We start from the raw sequence: 23,603 nt of genomic DNA on the forward strand, positions 1-23,603 counted from the left end.
TGCCGACCGGGCTAGCCGAGTGGGTAAAGTACCTGCCCGGCAACCCAAAGGTCGCGGGTTCGATTCCCGCCTCGGGCTTGGATCAAAGTACTGCAAAAACCTTGGGAGGTGCAATATGGCCACAGAAGCCGATGCGCCAACAACTACCAAATCAAAAAAAAACACTGTGACAAGTTAACCCATTTGCTGAGTCATATAAACAAATGCATCAAATAATCCAGGCCAATCCAACAATGAATGTGCGCATGGCATTTATAGAATACCCGGATTTAGATAAGAGACAATATAATGCACCTACATCCAAAACGGAGGTTGCTGCAATATTTGTTGGAGAAGACTGGGAACCACCTGCAAATAGAGACATATGCATTTATCCCGCAGGTGACTGCTGTAGAATTATATCACTGCTAATCAAGAATGGTGAAGACTGAAGGATTTAGATTAAACTATTTACACCATAATCAGAAAGATGGCATATGTTACGCTGGGTACAACTAGTTTCCCTATAATTACAGACCGATATCTTTAACTGGTTGCCTAGGCAAAATCTTAGAGAGAGAGAGAGAGAGAGAATGAGAATGGTAAATTAGTACATTCATTTTGCCTATGTATTAATTACAATTAACTAGTACATAGAAGAAATAAATGCTTAACTGACATGTTTGGCAGATCCTTCTAGGTCATTAGATGAGTAGAAGGACCTGCCATTATTTATTTATTTTTGATATCAGGTAAAAGCATGACACAATGTAGAATCTTACAAGATCTGTGTGAAATTGAATTATAAGGACATCTTCCCTGTTGAATAGAATATTTCAATTTGGTGTGAAATCTCACCAGTCAAATTTTTTACTGATAAGAATCATTTCAGAGGCATATTTGTGGTATAAATAAATGGTCCAACAATTACTGTCATACAAATCTAATTCATTACATGTAGATGATTTCATTACCTCTTGCCACTCCAGCGGTATGAACCAGATAAAAAAATTTAACACAGACTTATCATTCATTAATGATGGGCATTTTTTTATAGTGTTGGGCCATAGCCATCAAGATGATCAAGATTCTCGTAAACTACCCTGCAATGATGATGAGAGACTACAATTAAGAAAAGAAGGATCTCTTGCAGCTTACATGGAACGTAGAGTGGATCTGTTATTCCAGCATTTTGACAGTGTAAGTCACCAGCTCGGTTCATTTCTAAAATTTAATTTTTTAATAATATTGTTGTTATTTAAGAGTTCTTATTTCAGAATCCATAAAATTTGGTATATTTAATTTTATTTCAGACATCTTGGCAGATGGCAGTTAACATTGGATGGGAAGGTGGTGTTCACGTTCAGTCTTGTGGTCATTATTTACATGTAGATTGCCATAAATCGTACATGCAGTCTCTAAGGGTAGGGAATAAATTTATGAAATCTTAAAATATTTTATTGAAATACTTTTGTTTCAATGTGTTAATGTTAAATTGATTAGCTTCAAGAATTGTTTCTTTTTTTTATTTTTTTATCCCCCACTCATTATTTCTGATCCTGCTCAGAAAACACAATTTCACATATCATTGATTTCTCTCTAGATTATTCTATCATTAAAAATTATTATGAATTATGATTATGGATAGAAGATTTAAACAAACACTGTGTGGATTAATGTGAAAATTTTTTAATAAAAACAGCTAAGGCCAAGCTTTTCAAAGTGGGTATAGCATTGTCTCAAAGGGTGTCACCAAATTTTGACATCATATTGGCATTTTTTTTTTTATCTGATTTCCTTTCACTGCATGTATTATTATAATTGATTGATTAAATTGCAATTATTGAGTAATACGTTAAAAATTTACATTTATTTCATCATCTGCTTCATTCTCTGCAACCAGTGAGCTCTGGACACATTCTTTCTCTTTGAAGCTTATAACTGATCTAGTCAATTTGAGATAGCCTCGAGGTTCATCTTGTGCTTAGCCAACTGCTTAGTCTCCTCCTCCACCCATCTTTATGTGTCTTTGCCTGAAACAAAGGGAGTTACCATCAACTTAAAGATAAAGAACAAAAATTCAGAGTGGGATCTTAAATTATTTTTGACAGGTAAATAGTGTATCAGCACTAAAAAAGGCTGGAAAGCGCAGAGCTAGGGGATTTTTAAGAATCAAAATTGGGTTCTAAAAGTTGGGTATAAGTTTATCATAAAGCATGTCAAAACTCTGAGGATTGATGTTAGGTATTAGAATGCCAGTGATACTGATTTTAATCTTAACAGTAGTGTTCAGACAGAAAATTATTGTCACAGTATTGTCACCAAAAAAAAAGTACCTGGAAATTAATTGCCCTTTTAAAACATATGCCCAGAAAAAGTTCTGGAAAAGATTTTTTTTAAAAAATTTAGTACATCTTTAACAATTTTCTATAAACATGTGCAGACAGAAAATTGTCAAAGACATAAAAGGGGAAAAAAATTAACTAGATATGAGAGAAATATCTTTGACAATATTTCAAAGTGATGCAAGAAGACCAGGCTTACATAGCATCATCTCTAAAAAAAAAAAAAATAAATAAAAATAAACAAATAAGTAACTGCCACCTGATTTACCCATGAATTTATTCAGTCCATTCTTAAATTTACATAACCTCTCTGGTCAAGCCCTAAAGCTACTGGCAGAGGATAGCTGAACACAGAGGAATAAAGAAAATATATCACCTCCCCATTTAGATTATTTTCAATGAAATATTCCTATCTTACACAGAAATGTGAACTATGTATGAAGTAAAGAAACCACAACTTTCATTTCACATTAGTATTATTTAAGTACTGAAAATTTACATTTATGGATACAAATTTCTTAAAAAAAATAATTATAACCTACTCATAATACAATTTTGTCATTTGGAAAACTTTTATTATATCCATAGTAATGCTCCACATCCATTTAGCTTTCATTCTCGTTATCTTTCTTCTTGCAAATTCAACAAATTGCAAAAAGTTATTTGCAGAGACTTTTGATGTCTTCAGAAGTCGAGGATTGCAGGTCTCCAGGCAAAAAGTAAGAAGATTAAATGTTTTGACACTATCAGAATTGGTACTGGTGAGATGTTCAAGTGAACTGCTGAGACTTATCTGTTATTGAGATGAAGATGCTAACCAACCTCAGTAATCACACACCAAGGATTAGCACCTTCATGATATAATGAATGGATGTGTGATCAATGATCACTTCATTGATCACATGATCATCTAGCCCTCAGTACCTAGTATCTCGACCAATAGTACTGCTAAGCCCTAAATTATACCCATGTTCTGTTTAAGCTATCTGGTGTCATCAGTGACATTTCCAAAGCTGCCCTGTACTGGTCCATCATGATTTATTTCCTTCCTTATAGTGTTCACATGTGCAAAAAAACACTTACTATTGCTCTTGTTCCTCTTTGCCAGTCATTTCATAGTCTACCTTATCGTATTTTGGTATCTTTGATAATTTGGATTCTTCCAGTGAACTTTCTTTTCTGTCACTTACTTCTTCAGTTCGCTGTCATCAATTTTGGTCTAGGCCTGGAACCATAACTCTTTAAGGGTATAAAAAGATGAGTGAATTCTGATGGTGTGAAAAAAAAATCACACCATTCCTTCCAAATGGACAGGAATTTGGAGGGAATGGTGTGTTTTTTTTTTTTTTTGGCTGATGCTGCATAAGCTCATACACTTGCTTTCTTGCATCACATGCCACTACTACTATTACTTTTTTGAACAGTTCCTGTTTAGTATTCATGAAGTTCCTTATGATTATATGTCCCCATTCATATCTGCTCACCCACTCTACTTGTCTGCATAAATTGTCATTATATTCACCACTCATTTGGTGTGTAGTGCATCTGCACACCAATTTCATTTTTGATTTCATAGCAGTTATGTCACACCAAACTGACTCAATAATGCTTTGTAGTTTTGTCTTTTTAATATATTCTCTTTTTCAGTATGCTGTTTAAAACATAACATCTCCTTGTTTTAAGTGTTTATGTTAATGTGTGTGTTTTCTGCAAAAGTTGTAATTACCATGTTCACTTTCTCCATATGCCATTTTTTTGATATTTCTGTACGTCAGCATTTATTTGTTTAACCAGTACTTCACATTTGCCAGATTTATTAATTTTATTTAGTTAGCCAATCTCAGGTTGTGGGAGTAAAGTTTTACCCCAGAATTATTCAAAAATTTTCTGCACATATTACATGTTAATCAGCCCATTTGTACAAGGATAATACATGTTAACCATGAGAATTGGAGTATCATAAGGACTGGCAGACTCACCTGAGTAGCTCCAATAGCAATTCAAGACAAGAACATTATTTTTTATATTAATTTTTTATTATACTTTTTTGCCTTAGTACATGAACAGATGACAGTTTCTTTTTTATAATATTTTTAAAATCAGATTGAATTCAATCTCTTATTATAGCATTTAGAGTACTCGCTTTTGCAAATTGAGTACGGCATCATAACTGTAACATCTCGTATTGTGAAACCCTCCACAATGAGGTGCCCATCCTTGTACTTTTGAATTAGCAACACTGCCCAAATATAGAAGACTATTGTTGCTTGTTGTCTGCTGTTTAACATTGTCTGTGTTGTATCAGAAGCAAAACTTCTGACTTGTCTATTTGAAAACTGAAAGTATTAACCACATATAGCTGCTAATCTTCATTTCACCATCATAACATGGATGGTTACTAAAAAGTTTGTTTCTTTTTTCAAAAAAAAAAAATAAATAAATAAATAAAACTACATAAAAATTAAAATTTTTTAAAAAATTCTCTAAATTTCTTATTTTCATCAACAAATTTATATCAGGAGTACTATTCTACATTATAAAATAGAAACAGGATAATAGTCTTGTTCTCCATAATGTGCGACCATTCCATCATGCTTGGTGTAAAGCTAATTAACGACATCTTTCAGTTAATTGGCTTTACACCAAGGTACCATGTTTGTCTTGTGTACTGTATGTAGATGTGATTTTTATATTTCAAATGGTGGTAAACTTATTGTAATCAAACGTTTACAAACAGATTAGTTTAAGGACAGTATGCAGCGCATGAAATGCAAAAATAGATGATAGCATTTCACAATGAAGATATCAAATGTGCTGAATGTTTATTTGCATTGTTCATCATAGGACACAATATTCCTTGAGTTGTGCTGATCATGCAGGTTCATTGGTCAGAAACACAAGGTGTGGCAATAAAGTTCTCAGGCTGGTTCTGTTGCAGTTATGTTTGATCAATTGGAAAATAAACAGAAGTGGTATGTTGTAGTCTGAACTTCCTCCAACAGTTAGTGGTACAGAGATTGTCCAGTAGACTTACAGGTTGCAAATAATAACCAGTTTCATTAGTAGCGTTAACATCCCTTATCATGATTTTGCAATGGAGCAACAAACAAATAATAAATTGTGCTTTAAACTGGGAAAACCTTCAACAGAAACGTATTAAATATTAAAAACTGTGTTTTAAATATTAAAAACTCCCTCTGAATCATCACTAAAACCCAAGAAGAATTCCAATAGTGAGCTTTCAATCAACCAAAGCAAAGTTCATAATGGAACTTTAATTTCCCAAAACTCTGTTGGGGAATCTGAAGAAAGAAAGTAACTTGAACTGTGTTGGTTGAAAGCCAGTACTACATGGAAGATGATATGGTAAATCAGCTTTGGAGTTCCAAGCAAGATCGATTTTTGCTATAACTTGTTACAACAGGTAGTGGTACAGAGATTATAGCAAGTTATTGCAAATTGTTGACCATCTTTCTAAACCATAATGTACTGTGAGTTTGTTTCCAAAAATCTGGGCCTGCAAAGGTTTTTAGCAGAACCTCTTTCTAAGACCTTTAGTACCAAGAAAGTTATTTAGAAAGGATGATAATGACACTGGCAGAGGATTCCCTTTTCAGAATTCGAAAAACTTTGTATACCTTAAAGGTACCTGACACAACTCCAGACACCAGAAATTCAAAAAAATTTCTGGTGTCTTTTCAAAACTATGAATTCTTTCTTTTTTTATATTCTTTTTATTTTGCATTCGTTTTTATATCCTGCTTTGGACAAGAGGTTGCTGCAAAAAAAAAAAAAAAAACTGAAGAAATCTCAACTAAGATTGTTCAAAAATTGGAGTCAAATAAGGAATAGATGAATTTTGAAAATGCATATGATCTATTCATGGATAGAGATACCTATTATCAGAAAAAAAATTCTTCTGTCTTGATAATTTTTGTCTTGAGCTGTATAAAATGCTCCATAGCTGTATTTTTGTTGATGATAAAATCCCATTATCCCTGAAAAAGCAAGCAAACATATAAGCGTTTTGCAAGGAAAACCTTTTATATATTCTTAAACACCGCTGTTTTCTTTTAAAAAGAGTGTTCAGATCTCATGTCCATCAAGGTTTTGAATAACTTCAGATTTTACATGCTTTTGATATTTGAGATTTTAGCAATAAGTGCTAACCACCTTAACAACCAATCTGCAATGAGTATTTATTGTCAAGGTGGTTAGCATTATTTTTCCCATACCTTGACAGGAAGACTAGTAAAACAGTTCAAGGGAAAATCTGACAAAGAAATGTAGCATTGTTTGCATCTACATATTGAGGAAGGGAGACTCTTAACACTACACCTGTCCTGCATCATGAAATTCCCTCCTGCACCAATTATTATATTGACACAAAAATGAGTAAGTGATCTGATTGAAATAAAAAATTATCTCGATCTGAAACAACTGTTCTAAAGAATTCCTTGTGTGTGAATGTAGATGCAAAATACTTATTCTGTTTGTCAGTAACCTGAGCAGGATCATCAACAGTTGAATCATCGATATCACGTGGACCAATGTGATTCATCCCCTTCCTTCTAGTGTTTACATATGCTTTTTTTTCTTTGCATCCTTTGCCAAAGGTTTCTCATAATCTGCCTTGGCTTGCCCAACCTCCTTTGACTTGATTACAGACTAGCATATATCTACTGTAGACTTCTGTGTCTCCTGATAATTTATATCCATCCCATGTATTTTTCTTCTCTGCTGTATTTAGTTAGTTCATCTGACATCCATCTAAGTCTAAGCCTTAAATGGTATTTCTTAGTTGGTATGAAAAGCGTAGTAGTGTTTATAATTATTTCTCTGAGTGATTCCCATTTAGAATTTGTTGTTGGTCCCAATGTATAGAATTTAAAAACTCTCTGAGATCATTATAGTCTCCTTTACAAAAGCAGAAATACTTCCCTTTACTCTTGATGGTAGTTACTTCTTTAAATAAATCCCACATCAATAAACTGTGATCACTGCCGCCTAGTGGTTCTTTTATCTGCAGATTCTTAATGGAGTCACTGTGATAATCAGATCAAGATTATCAGCAGTGATTCTTCATGCATTATATTAAAATAGTTCATCATTTTCAGAAATATTTTGTTTCAACAGGTAGCCTCAATTAGCAACCTTGGGTTGAGTATTGAATAAATGTATTGAATCTAAACACATAGTCAAGCAGTGTTTGGAAGGTAATTGAAAGTTTATCTTCAGAACACTGCATGCTGCTCCTTTAGATTTGATATGCTTTCTTCCCCACTAGACATAATGTCACTAATTGAGACTATCTGTGTGATTATAGTAGTAGTAGTAGAGGCATGTGATGCAAGAAAGCAGCCGCCTCTGTAGCCAGGTGGGAAGGAGCAGCAGTGCGTAGCACACGCTTCTTGAATAGACCGGGGTTCGAGCCCGTCACCACCAAATACGGCGGATGCGGAAAGGTCAGGGAATAACCACCGCATATCCCGGAGCAATATGGCCTTAGTTGCTAATGCTCCTAAAAACCAAATAACAAACAAGCAAGAAAGCAAGTGTATAGCTTATGTAGTGTCAGCCAGAAAAAAACAATGTCACACACCCATTCCCTCTAAATGTTTGTCCAGTTCCTCCTTGAATTTATTTAAGCTGTCAACTTTCACAACAACAGATGGAAGTTTGTTCCAACAATCAACTACCTGCTGGCTAAAGGCAAATTTCCATACACCTATTCTATAACTATCTTTCCTCAATTTGAATTTATATGGAACAAATAGTTCCAAAACTAATCACAGCAGTGCCTTTGAGTTTTAATGAATAATAGATTTATCTAATGGTGATGTTATTTGACTAAAAATGATATTACTAACTTTAGGTCTACTCTTGAATAAATGTATACATTTTTAAAGATGCTAAGCCCAAGCTCTGTCACTGTCACAGGTAAGCAATATGGTCTCCAGGCAGTAATGGAAAATCCTAACACAGAGTAGTATTATTTTCTGAAACTGTTTCAGTACCTGTGTTGAAATAGTATCCTATTTTTTTGCATGACCTTATGTGATCATTTTGATTTAATTTTTTCTTTTTTCTTAAGGATTTTATTAGTATTTAGTTTTTTAAATTCTATCTATCTTTTATCCCAAGGTACAAATTTATGTCAGTTATATAATCATACAGTGAAAATATGAATTCATTCATGTTATGCATTCTTTATTTTGATATAGGACCAGCAAACACAAAGGCATCAAAATTTAGCTGTGGATCGGGGAGAATATTTGTGTCCTTTGTGTCGGCAGCTTGCTAATTCTGTCCTTCCTGTTAATCCTGATTTAGGTGAAATGAATGCCATTGTACGATGTCATCCCAATAATGTTCATTCTGTAGCCCAGGAGCTGGCTCGGTTAATGTCAACCAGTTTGACACCAGTAAGTTGATACATCATTTTTCGTTGTGTGTGTGTGCATCATAATGTGTTATATTTCATTGTGTGTATCATAATGAGACTTCCCTTTGACTTAGTAAAAAAGCCCAACTGGAGTGTGGGTTACAAACATAGTAATGAGCTTTCAAGTTTCCTAAAATTCTCAGAACAAATCCTCAAGAGATCAGCACCCACTGCAAAGTGCAACAATACCTAGTGCCAAGACCTGTGTATGCATTTTTACAAGAGCCTAGAGGAACAAATTTTGGATACACATATTCATACTAATTGATATTCATACTAATTACGATATTCATACTAATTGAATGAATAAATGAGGAAGATGAAAACTTGGGTTTAATGTCTGGCAAAATGACCAGATAAAGCTATTGAAACCCAGCATAATGTATATCTAATGATAACTTTTCACAGACATGTAAAATTATAGTCAGTAATGTTTCCAAAGATGTATGGTTCTGTTTGATTATAAAATGTAGCTTTAATTTAACTTAATTAAACATAGATTATTTGGATATGGTCATTTTATTACAAATTTGATGCCGATTCCGATTATCCAATTTTACAATATCTCCATTATATCAGAAATTATAAGCAATATTCTACAGTTAGGAAACACATTTTGGATTTAGGTTGAAACTGCATCGTGATTAACCAATAAGAAAGATGCTTTGAGCAGCTAGTGAGTACAGTTTTTCAAGCAATAGGTTGGAACGACAGCTGCACTCAGATATAGACTGTTCAAAAGTAGCAGTTAATGGCTCATTGTAATTTGTCATCAAAACAGTTTTCTGTCTGAATGTTGTTTTATGACTGCTTTGTATCACAAAAGTCAAAACAATATTGGTATTGCTTCTAAAGCAAAATGCAACCATCTGCTTTTGTAAGAACTATCAAAAGGTATAGAGAATTAAAATTAATTACACATTTGTTTGTTTGAGCAAACCACAATGTTCAACTTCTGATGGTAAGATGCTGTAAAGGATGTCACATAAGGACAGGAAAAAACATTCTCTCAGCAGCACCAGGAATGGAGATAGTACTAGTATTACATGCTATATCATTTCTGTTTGCTGGCAGTTACTTGTTGTTAGACTTAGGCAAGAATAAAAAAAGTTCTGTCTGAAGGCAGAGAAGGAAGTAACTTAAATGAGTGAAAACACATCGTTGGGTAGCTTCTGACTGGAAAACACTTCTCTTCCGTGCTGAACTTTTGTTGCTTTAAATGCAAATCAAGGGACAGTGTATAATATGATCCTGTATGTCTGCTTTTGGTGATGGACAGCTGCATATTGTCAAAGGAAATATAAATATGAATGCCCACCAGTACTATGTTCTGTTAAATAGGATGCTGCCCATTGTTGAAGAATTGTTTCTATACACTACATTCATTCATTTACCAGGATGGTAATGTGCTATGCTATTTTACACAATTATTTCACATTTTTACCCATTATATTTCAAATAATGCATTTATTTGATTTACTAATTATTTATTTATGAATTATCCTAATCTTCAAGTAAGTGCTGTCATTTGTTTATGTTTCTAAGTAATTGTAGACAGTTTATAATAGATAGCAGCATGAAAATAGATAGACTTTAAAATAAGAGGAGGAGATTGCATCTATCAGTCATTGTTATTTGATTTTGGCTTTCAAAATCTGAAATTCTCTGCAATCCAGATCCAGAAGTTGATGAAACTGAATCATAATATTATGTACATTTCTCATATGGGAGTATTAATGTTGGTATTAAAATTGCAGGATTAAAAGAAGCAAAGATTATATAGCAACCATTAAAAAAAGAAAACATCTTCCCTAGCTTCATATTTTATCTACTTCTCCCAAATGTACAAAGGCAGTTCAGAAAGCACATAGAATGGCTATGAAAATATACAGCTTTATTAAGTTACTTCCGTGTTTGCCATGGCCTCCTTGAAATGCAATGCAATTTTCCCAGTGGTGCTTAAGTCCTTTTTTACTGCACAAAAAAAAGACTCTGACCTCTGCAGTGTTGTCTTCCACATCATCACTTTGTCTGAGTGAAATTGTTGTCCATTAAGGTGCTTCTTAGCCCAGCAGTTGGTGGTACCAAAATATAACAGAAACGTTGGCTTTTCACCTGACAGGCTCAGCTCTCTTTTTAATTTCTGGAAAATGTTTTGCTTTTTTTTAAAATTCTACTTTAACAGTGCCAATATTTCATCTTTTCTTATTGGACTGTAGTACTCATTGTATGTACTTTTTAAGTTTTAATAAAAAAATTTTAAAACATGCCATGTTTTACACCTTTTATTTAAAAATACAAAAAATAGTAATTTTGCTAAAAGCTGGGTGAAAAACCCATTTTAAGCATAAAATAGAAATGTCAGTCTTATTTTGTTCCATTTTTCGGTTTACTATGGCTTAAGTGAAAAATTTCAAAATGCACATGTTCGTATATTTCTGCTTATTATGTATATAAATATTCAATACTGTTAGTTACGTCTGTTTTCAGGTTTATTTCAAATTTGTTTGCCCTCGGTAGCACAGTTGGTAGGATCATCATCCTCCCCACACCAGGTGGAAAAGACCTGAGTTCGAATCTCGCTGATGAGGGGAGCAATTTTTATGGGTCTTTTTCACAACGTGATTGAGTTAGTCGGTTTTTCTCCTGGAAACTCGGACTTTTAATCCAGCAAACAGAAAATCAACCCCAGAACACACTCACTTAACAGACAATATACACAGAGCAACTTGGCCTTAGTTACCGATGCTGTTAAAATCCAATAACAACAGCATCTTGCTTCCTGCATTGTAGTGACGATCTTGAGAGAATGTCAGGTTTTGTTTTCTGTTTACTATGTGAAAAAACAGTAATAGATTTTTCAAGAACAAATAGGGTAAGACTGCAGATGTTCATTGAACTAGTGGGAGAAAAAAAACAAGTAACCTGAAACTATAAATAACATAGCATCAGCACTTGTGTCCAGTGCCACAACGCTCTTTGAGCAAAAAGTCAGATAGCTACAAAGACAACAGTAAGTTGCCTGATAGGTTCTTGCGTGCAATTTCTGTATGAAAACCATAAAAAAATCACTTCAGAAACTATTGCAGTAAAAGATTGGCAATATTTAGGAAGATAGAAAAAATTTCAGACTTTTAATCATTGATTATTGGTTAATTTTTGAGCAGCACCTGTCAGGCAACCCATCACTCAGCTTAAGTTTTTGCAATGGTTGACATTGTAGCAATGGACCTATGTGCTGGTGCATTGGCTTGGTGGAAAAGAATATCAAAACACAACTTTTCCACTTCATCATGATGGTTTCACACAGTTTCACTATTATTTGTGCATAATACTGACCATTATGGCTGCATGCTCAAAATAATCAGCAACAAGGCTGAGCATTCTAATACATGAAAAACAGGTGATTGCTTTTTGGCAGAGATGTGTGTGTCCAGGTCATGTTTTGACACATGGATTTGGTATCAAAAGGTATATCACTTCCCCATTCATAGTTATGAACTGTAAAAGAAACCCCTTTGGATTCTTCCTAAATCTATCTAAAAGGGTAATCAAAATTATAATGGTTTTGTACAATAGACTGTGTTCATTGATTGAGAAAGGTTTCTGTTCTGCAGAAATTCAACTATTTGTAAATTGACAGATGTTGATGGGTGACCTCAACAACATTCATATTTGCACGAATCTCTTTCACAACTAAAATTTGCATAGCATATGGCAACAGTGGAATATGCTAGGAGCAGGTCCCACTGGTATTGCTATTCTATCGGCATGGACCTCCATTACAAATGCACCTTTAAAACACAGATACTCAATGTGAGCATTAAGCTCAAATTGTGAATTTTGTGACTTAGCCCCTTGTGACTTTTTCCCTTTTCCCTAAATTGAAAAGTATACTTAAGGGAACCCATCTTCAGTCCAGTGAAGTCATTCAAAAAAAAATACCAAAGTGTTAAAAGGGCTTCCAGAAATGTTTCTATGCTTAAAAGAAATGTATGGAACAGTGTGTGCAAGCCAGAGGCAATTATTTTGAAGGGGATAACTTGTAAGGGAAGAAATAATTCATTATATTTATTTTATTGCAACAGTCTTGTTATTTAATAGCTACACATTGTATAATATCCAACTGGAAATAATCAGTTATTTAGATTTAATGTGTTTCGGTTAAAAGTGCTTTATTCCTCTTGTTTTCATCATCTTCTTTGATATTTACTGGTAGTTGGTTCTGGCAGTTTTTTCAAATTAGACAAGCTATTCCCAAGTCATGGGACCCAGATCAGACTTTGAATTTCACTGTAGATGTTTTTAAAATAATCTGTACTAAAATGCATAAATATCCTATACTGTTTGTTGGGGTACAGTAGCACCTTCAAAATACATTTAATTTCAAATAATCACTTTGAATTAACAAAGATGTACTGTATTCCTTATATGGCTAGTTGAGTTACATGTAACAGTTAAATGAAATTTCTCATAGAGCAAAAATTCAACAAAATAGCTTAAAAACAAAGACGTGATTTATTTAACCCATTGACTATTTCATGGCTCCTTTTTAACAATTACTGAGTATGAAGTCGTTTTGAAATTGAAAAGCAAGTATAATAAAAGCCAAGTGATTAAAAAAAAAATACACACAGAGCACAATACAAAGTACTGCATATGGGTAGCAATAACCGAAGAGAAATGAAGTGTAGTACCAACTGTGTGATACTACACTCAGGGAAGTAGAAAGTGAAAAAGATTTGGGGGTAATTGTGCAGTCAAATATGAAGTTCGCTGAGCAGTGCAGACAGGCTGCCAGGGCAGGTCATGGAGCCTTGTCAATGATATATAGGAATTTTGCTAGCAGGGACAGGGAGGTGATTATCCTGTTATACAAGGCAATGGTCGGGCCACACCTAGAGTACTGTGTACAGGTCTGGAGGCCCCATTTTAGGAAGGATGTAAAGTTGCTAGAATGAGTACAAAGAAGGGCAACAAGATTGGTGAGGGGAACAAAGGGGTGCTCTTACCAAGAAAGGCTTAAGTTCTGCAAATTGCAGCACCTGGAAAGTAGGCACCTGTATAAGGCCTTGAATGGGTTGAGCAAGCTGAATGCTGACGGGATTCCTCCTCTTGCTCAGACGAAGAACCTGAGGGGGCACAGTTTCAAATTGAGGAAAGATAGTTGTAGAATAGATGTGCGAAAATTTGCCTTTAGCCAGCGGGTAGTTGATTGGTGGAACAGGCTTCCATCTTTTGTTGTGGAAGCCAATAGCCTAAATAAATTTAAGGCTGAACTGGACAGGCATTTGGAACGAATGGAGGGGTGAAATGGGAGAGGTTTTTTTGGCTGATCTGCATAAGCTTGCTTTCTTGCATCATATGCCTCTAATAAAGTTAAAACAATCTCACTTAGAGAAGCCACCTAAGTTTAACTGCTAACTGCATTAAATCCACGTTAATAGATCAAAAAACACAGAGCACATAAGCATGCATCTGGTCAACTGCCAGGGCTCTGAGCTGGCTTCTTCTTCTCTTCATTGGTGATTCCCTTCTACTTCTGACTCTCTCTCTCTCGCTCTCTCTCTCTCTCTCTCTCTCTCTCTCTCTCTCTCTCAGGGTAACGTGGAAATTTTTTTTAGCTGATGCAGCATAAGACTTAGGCTTTCTTGCACTATATGGCTAGTAATAATAATAATAATAATAATACATTCCAAACAGTGAGAAACCAGATAAATTGTGTAAATAATAATTAATAAAGATTTTTAATTATAAACACCTGCATGGTGTATATTAGATATCCCATAAGCATATGTGTTTTCAGTATAATGCTGTACAGAACATAGTGTGTTTCCAACTACATACAAAACTGGGGCTATTGCCCTAACCTCTACAAAAAAAGGATAAAATCTTTATATGGAATAAAACTTTAAATTTTGATAAGGATTTTATATCCATAAATTTTGAATTTATGTGACTGTGTTTTGTGAAATCAGTAAGTACAGTTTAGTGCAGTGCAGTACTGCACTATACCATATCTATATTTAATAAGAAATTAATAATATTTTTATCATTAATTTTTATCTCTAAATTATTTAAAGGTCTTGGATATCATAAACTTAGTCTTTAATCGTAATAATAAATTTGCTGAAACAAAAAAATAATAATAATAAATAAATGAATGTGATGTATTATACTACATTCATGGAAAGGAGATTGCATGTAAACGAAAGCATATGAACATTCAAGAATTTAAATTTACACTTTCTTTTCTATGTATAGACTATAAGTTTAGATCCTGTTAGAGGAGATCATAATAAAAAAAAGTAATGAGTTCTGAAAACTTCACCAGGAAATTGGTTTTCCATTCTGCGAAATGAAACTAGTCATTATAATACACATTTACAGATACAAGTCGCTTATAGGATTTTTACCACCAAATTGGCTGATTAATAGAGAAGGTAAAATTTTCATCTTAGTCAAGTTTTTTAAAAATCAATTTCAGTAGCAGTTTATATAAAATAACAAAAAATTACCATACAAAAACAAAAGTTTCAGTTAAAATACATAAGGATCAGTGTCGAATTATCCTTATGTATTTTAAGCCATTATGACTACCAATTTCCAAGTAACATTGACCAATTTTGGATGTTTACTTTTAATTTTAATTATATTATTAATGATAAAAATTGACAGACAGCCATATATATAAAGAACACGCTTTTTTGAAATTTCAGCCTCTTCAGACAGTTTCTCTGCTCAAAAGGAGATGAGTAAAAAAAAATTTCTGTGATCTCTACTGATAAAGAAAAAAGTGTAGGAGTTATAACTACATTTTAGATAATTATGTTTTAAGAAAACTACCAGGCCACAATTTCTTTCATTTTCAGTCTTACTGAAAAAAGGCAATGGGGGGGGGGTTCTGTTCATTTGTTAATTTAAAATTTCACTAAGTAAGACTAACCTAATTTTTTGACAAAAATAATATTCAGATATGAACATAGTTTTCTTGACCGTCACAGTGTAAAAGAAGTCATCTTCCGACACATTGTGTTGGTCAGAACAACAGTAGTCCATTGTTAAGATGTTAATAATACTAAGAACCTCATAAAAAAATGCTCCAAAATTGATCAAACTTCACTGAACTTATAGATTTGTTTTGCATGCAGTTCACTGTGCAGTAAAAAATAGTTCTTAAATTCATTCAGATTGTAATAGTTTTTTTGAGGTGATTCAAGTATCTAATAAAAAATTATTTTTACAGGCACCTAATATCTTAACTGCTATGAAAGGCATAATGGAAGATCTTACTATTTACACTTACCCACAGTATCGTTCTTTAAGGCCATCTCCAGATAATCATAGTTTGTTCCTCTTTGTTTGTTCAATTGCAAGGTTAGTGAAAATTCTCTATCTATATGTATAAAAGGTATTGATATTAAATCATCATGGCATTACACACACACACACACACACACACACACACACACACACACACACACACACACACACACTACATTGCCAAAAGTAACCTGACACCTTCGCATTTCAAAGAACCTTTTATTGATACAATATTTAACAAAATGTTGCACTATATCCTCATCAGTAGATTCCAAACCAGTTTTTGATAATAGGAAGGCTGTATTTTGGTCCATTCTTCCTTCAACACAGCATTTAATTTAGCTACTGGTTGTTTTTTTTTTTTTTTTTTTTTTTTTTTTTGATTTGGTAGTTGTTGGCGCATCGGCTTCTGTGGCCATATTGCACCTCCCAAGGTTTTTTGCAGTACTTTGATCCAAGCCCGAGGCGGGAATCGAACCCGCGACCTTTGGGTTGCCGGGCAGGTACTTTACCCACTCGGCTAGCCCGGTCGGCGCTACTGGTTGTAAGTGTTTTTCTAGCCTGAAGGCAGCATTCTTTGGTGTTTAGGTTGCTTTTGGCCTTAATTCGATGGGGTTTAGTTCAGGGCATGCTGGTGAAACTTTAAGGCCAAAGGCAACCAAGTCGCTACAAAATGTGTAGTGTGGGACATGATGCATTGTGCTAAAACAGAAAGGGGGGCCTCCCCGTACTGTTGGCACAGTGTAAGAAGAGCAAAATTAACCAGAATGTCAGTGTACTACATGATATTCATTTTTTCAGGAACAATTACCAGTGATCCAAGACCAAACCATAAGAAACAACCCCAGGCAGTGACAGCACTTCCACCATCCTTCACAGATGGGGCAGCACGCTCTGTTAAATAACATTCTCTGGGCATCCACCAGACCCAAGCACCCACCAGATTGAAAAACTGTGTACTGTGATTCATTCCCATAACACAGCAATCCAGGAACCAATTATGATGGGTTTTGCACTAGGAAAGTTAGTGCTGTGTATTGCATGGAGAAACATCAGTTGTCATGTTTTCCATGAATCCTGATGCCATGCTGCTTCATACATATCACCCCTGCATTAATATCAACTCTTGGGGTTTCCACAAGCCCCTGGTTCACAGTATTTAATAGGACTGACAGGATGTACTTGCCACTCTTCAACACTCCCAGTCTCTTTCCTTCAGTTTCTGCAGTCTATCCAAATGTTTCTCAGCTTTGTAGTTGCCATTGATCTAGAGTGTTGCAGTGGCAGAAAAGCTGCAACACTCTAGACCAGTGGTTTTCAACCTTTTTTTAATAACGGCACCCCTAAGTAATTTATTTTATTTTGTGGCACCCCTACTACTTAATATACTCAATTTTCAATCTGTTAGATCTGATTCTCTCTCTCTCTCTCTCTCTCTCTCTATATATATATATATATATATATATATATAATATTAAAAAATATGTTATGTGATAGTTATTACAATAATATAATTATAAACATTTCATAATACAAATTATATATATACAGTATATAATAATTTTATTCTTTATATAGAGGTACTAAGTAAACATCAATTATAGATTGCCACTAAATTAAAAAGATGCTATACACCTTTTTATAATGAAATAAACATATAAATTTTAAAAAAATAATACGTTTAAGTAACTTAAACTCAAATTTGAATGTTAAGCATTCATAAATACCACATTCTAAACCACATGCATAGCTATACAGTACAGTGTACCCCGCTTTACGATATTAATCAGTTCCAGAGACACCATCGTATTGTTAAAATATCATAATGTGAACCCAATAACACATTGTTTTTTGGTAATTCATTTCAAAATCTTGGAAGTTCAAATTTTTGCTGTTTAACTAAGCTATTTATCTGTCTAAAATGTCATTTTTAAGGTCACGAGCATGACATTAAGGCCATATAAAAGGTCATGAGCGTGTTTTGTAAATTGTATTAATTACCAATTCAAATCATTAAAATGCACTACACTTTCATCGTTATCATATGTTTCGTTATAAGAATCAATTTTAAACGCCTCTGTGATATTTTTCTAAAGCACATTTCTGGAGGTCACGACATAAAACAATTTGCACTTTCTAGTTTATTGGGCTTTTCTGTTACTGCAAGCAATTATAAACGGGTATAAACTCTATCTTCTTGCCTTTTTTGAAAATACCAATAGTTGGAATTGTGTGGTTTTTTTACATTATTATGGTGAAATGTGTTTGCTCTTTACTGAAATCTTCAATCGTATAAAAATCATAAATAAATTTTCAGACTCTTCTCTTCATTCTTTTTTTTTAAAGCTTCGTAAACTTGGTACTCCACGCAAATCGTGTTAGTTGCAACTTGTGTGTGCCGTTAAAAAATGCTTATGCATGCAATTGAAATTTATAATTAAAAGAGAAGATTATCTTGGAAACAAATGCCTCTTGAAACATTTCTGAAGAAGACGACTTCTTGTGCAACAAACCAACGAGTGCCGAGCCAGTAATGAGTGATCAGCGAGTGTGCATTTAGTCAATGATGATGAAGAATAAACATTCTTTAACATTTGTCAGTCATAAATAATTTCTCTATTATTATAATTTGCTTGATTTTACAGGCTACATTTTCATTTCTTTCGATAAATTAATCATTGTTTAAACATAAACTAATTAGCTAACTAATTTCATTGTTGAGAACGTAACTCCTATTTTTAACCTTATTTCTGTGGGGAATAAATTCCCGCTTTACGAGTTTTCGCTTTACGAGCGTGTGCTAGGAACGAATTAACTTCTAAAGTCGAGAACTACCTGTACTTTAAAAGAAAAAGAATGCACATCCTCTTCTTGAATTGATCTTGTTTAATATTTTAAATGATGTTGCAATTGATTTATTTCAGTGGTTCATTGAAAAGAACACCTATGCATAAGACACATTGCAGCTATTCCACTCTTGCTATAATTATCGAAGAAAACCGATACTTGATGAATTTTGTCAACATACCTCTTTTTTTTTTTTTTTTTTTCTTTTTGCTTAAGTCGTTTTTGAATTAAATTGTGAAATAAAATTTACAATATCTTACTGTACTAATTACAAAAAACATGCATAAATAAGATTACTCGAAGCAAGCATGAGATTGCTGCTTTACTTAAACTTATTACTCGAAGCAAGCATGAGATTGCTGCTTTACTTAAAAAAAAAAAAAAAGCATGTATTTAAAATTATTCAATGCTAACTAATTATGATTTAGATGACATGTTGTAAAAGATACAAGTTTGCTATATTAATTTTTGTGATTTGTGCAACAGAAATAATATTTTATTAAATATAACAAAAATATAGGTGCAAAAGAAATATATTTTCATGATCCCTAGCAAATATAATGATGACCCAAATATAATGTTTGAGAATTGCTGATTTTTTGAAATATGTGTGTCCAAAGTCCATTGCATGGATTCTGTGATTAGTTTTTCTGGGAGAGGGTGCGTGTGCTGAGGTGCAATCGTCTCCTAAAGCTTATGTTATTTTATGATGTGAAAGTAGCTGATAAAATTTCAGCCATCTTAACTGGACTTGAACATGGGTCCTTTCCAGAGTTTGGAAGAATAACAATCATAGTCCTTGTGCTATCCATGAAAGTGGTAATCTGTGATAAGTATTGCAATTCAGACTCAGAAATAATTACTTCTTTATCTCCTTAACTTAAGCCTATTCTAAAAACAAAAGTTCTTTTAAAGAAAGTTGAAAAAAAAAAGTTGAAGAAAAAGTGGTATGATCAAGTAATGAATTTTGCAAAATTAAAACACTGTTATACCACATTGAAGTAATTGCAAACTGCAACCAGTAATGATGATGGAGTGCTAACTGCCACTTGCAGATGAACAAAAATGGAAATAAATACAACACAGCAGCACCTCGCTACTTAAAGTATAGCATAACTGCTGCTGGAAACAATCTAGGAAATACTAACTCCACTTAACTTTCCTTTTTTTTCTTTTAGTTTTAGCTGTTTCCTAGTTATTGGGATAACCGCATTTAAAATGTGGCTTCTGTTGTCAATCTGTGTTGATCACTTGCATTGGGATATGTGTGGTTCTTTTGCTGTTTGCAAGAATGACAGAAATGCAATTGTTTGGGAATTTCCACAGGACTGATACCTCTTTAAAATGTGGTCATTATGGTTCCCCACTTTTTCATTCATTTTTAGGGTTTTCTTCTTTAGAGTTAAGTGGAGTTGGGATTTTCCAGGTAGTGTATGGCATCAGTTGTGCCATATTTTAAACAGGTGACCAGGCCGTTGTGCCTCTCTGGGTGAGTGTAGGCTTTTGCTTATTTATATACCATATTATTAGTTGATGGGGAAGATTATAGTAAGAGAATTATATATTAAGAGACATATCCAGATAAATCTATGGAGAACACATAGGTAAAGTATGTTACATATACACAAAGGATAATATACAAAACTTATATCATTGTATATGTACAATTTGGATACTTCGTCTGTGGTCAGCCTCCCAAATTGAAAGGAAAAAACAATGATAAGGGGTTCTCTGTTTCTGTAATGATCAAAATGTGCTAAAGAAAAACCAATTTTGAAGTCATAATAAATAAGAGAATTTAAGATAATATAAAATATAATAGGAATTTTGAGGTTATATAACAAATAATAGAATTTCAAATTATCTAAAATATAAAAGAAATTAAGAAATTTTGAAATTATATAATGCATAGTGCAAATTGATTATCAATTGACTCTTTTGCTTATTTATTTATTTCTGAATTTTTATTTTAATTTTTGCTCATATGCAAGCAGCAGTTGTCACCTCATCAGCATTACTTGTTACAGTTTACAATTACTTCTTCACCATTAGAGTAGTATTTTAATTTCACAAAAGTTATTATTCTTTTGATCATCTTTATATTCAAAGAGTCTATTAAAGCTTTAGTTCACACCAGAAGTACTCCTTTAGGAGTGTTTTGCTACATAAAGACTGTAGTACATTATTGTAAATTTAATAAAGAGGGATGTTTAATCAAGTCTAAACTTATATAAAAAAATCATATTATATTTCCACTCAAGCCATATGCAGATGGCTTGATTTCCCAAGAATAACAAAATGCACTTCTTTCAGTAAATATTTATTGTTTGTGGGGTAGTTTGTAGTCTTAGATACACCTACTTCTCAAACTTACATGGTGCATAATATAACTTCAATTGCCCAACAGTCATATCTTAATGGTGTGGTTGCTTAATAGGTAAGACCTGTCAGTGCTACATTTGCCTAAGGAATGATATGCCAACAGTACATTTGCCCAGCAAATAGTTTCCTGTTTGTGTATTTTACTTCCCATTTGCTTATATATATATATATTGATTAATTTCATCTTTCTATTCGAAAATTAGTATTTCTCTCTACCAGTATGCTGTTGTTCAAACTCATTCAAATGAGGTATTGACAATCATACTCTGTATTTATACACATGGGACATTTTAGGCATTCAAACTAATCAGAAAGCAACCTTCTAGGTAACAAAATATCTGTCAAGTGTTCCAAATCTAGCCATGTCAAACCTGTTTGAATCTCTAGTTTTTAAAAATCTTTGTGAAACTCTGCTTCATCTCAAGGATTTGAAAGGAAAATGTACAAAATTTTTAGAAAGAACCCATCACTGATTAACAAAGTATGTTATAAAATTTTGCATCAAGACTTTAATAGTTAAAAGAATAAACACTTATTCCTTTGTTTCCTTATGTACTTCAAAGCAATTTTTACCAAACCTTATTGGAGGGCGCCTCCGTAGCCAGGCAGGAAGGAGCAGCAGTGCGTACCACACGCTTCTTGATTAGACCGGGGTTCGAGCCCGTCACCACCAAATACGGAGGATGCGGAAAGGTCAGGGAATGACCACCGCATATTCCGGAGCAATATGGCCTTAGTTGCTAATGCTCCTAAAAAACCAAACAACAACAACCTTATTGGAGAATAGGGTTTTGGTATTCTTCCTTCCAGATTGAGCCTCAGACTTGGTTAGTACATTTTATGATTTGAAAATTAAGATGATGTAGTGCTTTCCTCCATGGAAAGACTGCTCTTGTTAGTCTTTGTAAAAAAAAAACAAAAAAAAACACATGCACACAAGGCCATCCCAATTTGACTTCCTTTAAATACACAACAGAAGGAGTGGATGGTATTCCACATCCTTCACCATCTTATACCTTTTGAGTATTTTTTTTTTTTGGAATTCTAAATAGGTAATTGGCTTCAACCTTTGTTTTGGACTTATGGCACATATTGAGAAGGTTTTTCTGTTTATAAATGCAAAATTAGCACTCTGGTCTCTCACTTATGACATATCTCAATTGCCTTAGATTTTCTAAAGGTTGTAGTAAAATACATCCTTTCTTCTCTAATCCCATACATTAGGCAAATTCCTACTCTTCACTGTATAACAATAAAAATAGACCCATGGTAATTTCTCTGATTTTCTTAACAGAATTTATACTGTTTTACAATCATGTTATCAACTACATGCCATTTTCTTGGATATCTCTGCTGCATTTGATACAGTCTACATTTTTGGCCTGTTATTTTTTGTTTGATTATTTTTATATCTGCAGGCCAAAATTAGCCTTTCTGAAAATTATTATTGTTAAGCATAAATTCCTAACATAGCAACAAGTTATATTTTTCTAAAATATTGTTAGTTTTACCCCAAAGCGGTATACTCCCTTCTGTCCTTTTATTTTATTTATTGCTATTTTTGTTCATTTTTCTCTAAAAAAAAAAATAATAAATAAATAAATAAATAAATGACAGCTTCTCATTTGCAGATGATATCATCTATGTCACTCAGACTTTAAATGAAACAAGCTGCTGGAAATGCCAACCTTTTAAACTGTTTGTTATCCCTCTTTGTGATCTCTTTGAAATTCTTTGGGGTGACCAACCCAAATAAATTAGCTCTTGTTAGTTTGTTTATGAAATTTGCCTTTTGATTTTGAACTTTTGTTAAAAATGTTATACTGTATAACATTTAAAAATGTTATACAGTAAGACCTTAAGAAATTTCCAGCTCCTTTGCCAAAACTTATTGTTTATAAATAACTCTTGTATTTTAGTCAGATATTTTCTTCTACTTCTCCCTTTCTTTACACCCATGAAATTTAGTCAATTCCTGTCCGTCATCCATGAGACCCTTAATTAACTTAGATTAGTGGGTGGTCAGATTTTACAATTTTTGGAAATCTACATCTTCTCCCTTTAATTCATAGAATCTCATATTTAAAAATTAAGCTTCCTTTCAAATATACTGTCAAGGAATGTGATTCTTATGTGTCTAGTCAGTTGTTTTCTGGAAAATTCCAAAACCCCAGTGCAATTGCACCGTAGTCTCTCTACTGAAATAAACAAGGTTAGAAATCATGGTTGAAGTACAATTCAGTGTCATGGAGTTTCAGCAACATATGACCTCCACTTTATAT

At 33.5% G+C, this 23,603-nt stretch overlaps 1 protein-coding gene across 2 annotated transcripts in view; it reads left to right on the top strand.

The window, feature by feature from the left end:
- Nucleotides 1-23,603, top strand: part of Ubr3 (Ubr3 ubiquitin ligase) — a 452,715-nt gene that overhangs the window by 309,240 nt on the left and 119,872 nt on the right. For both annotated transcript variants that reach the window (XM_090383419.1, XM_090383420.1), the window contains exons 23-26: nucleotides 1,037-1,179; nucleotides 1,293-1,403; nucleotides 8,549-8,749; nucleotides 16,016-16,146. In XM_090383419.1, coding sequence (XP_090239545.1) covers nucleotides 1,037-1,179; nucleotides 1,293-1,403; nucleotides 8,549-8,749; nucleotides 16,016-16,146 — 586 coding nt within the window. The remainder of the gene's footprint in view (nucleotides 1-1,036; nucleotides 1,180-1,292; nucleotides 1,404-8,548; nucleotides 8,750-16,015; nucleotides 16,147-23,603) is intronic.

The sequence above is a fragment of the Mastigoproctus giganteus genome, chromosome 10 (genome assembly GCF_048544385.1).
Source record: "Mastigoproctus giganteus isolate SK-2022 chromosome 10, ASM4854438v1, whole genome shotgun sequence".
In the NCBI taxonomy this organism is placed as follows: Eukaryota; Metazoa; Arthropoda; class Arachnida; order Uropygi; family Thelyphonidae; genus Mastigoproctus; species Mastigoproctus giganteus.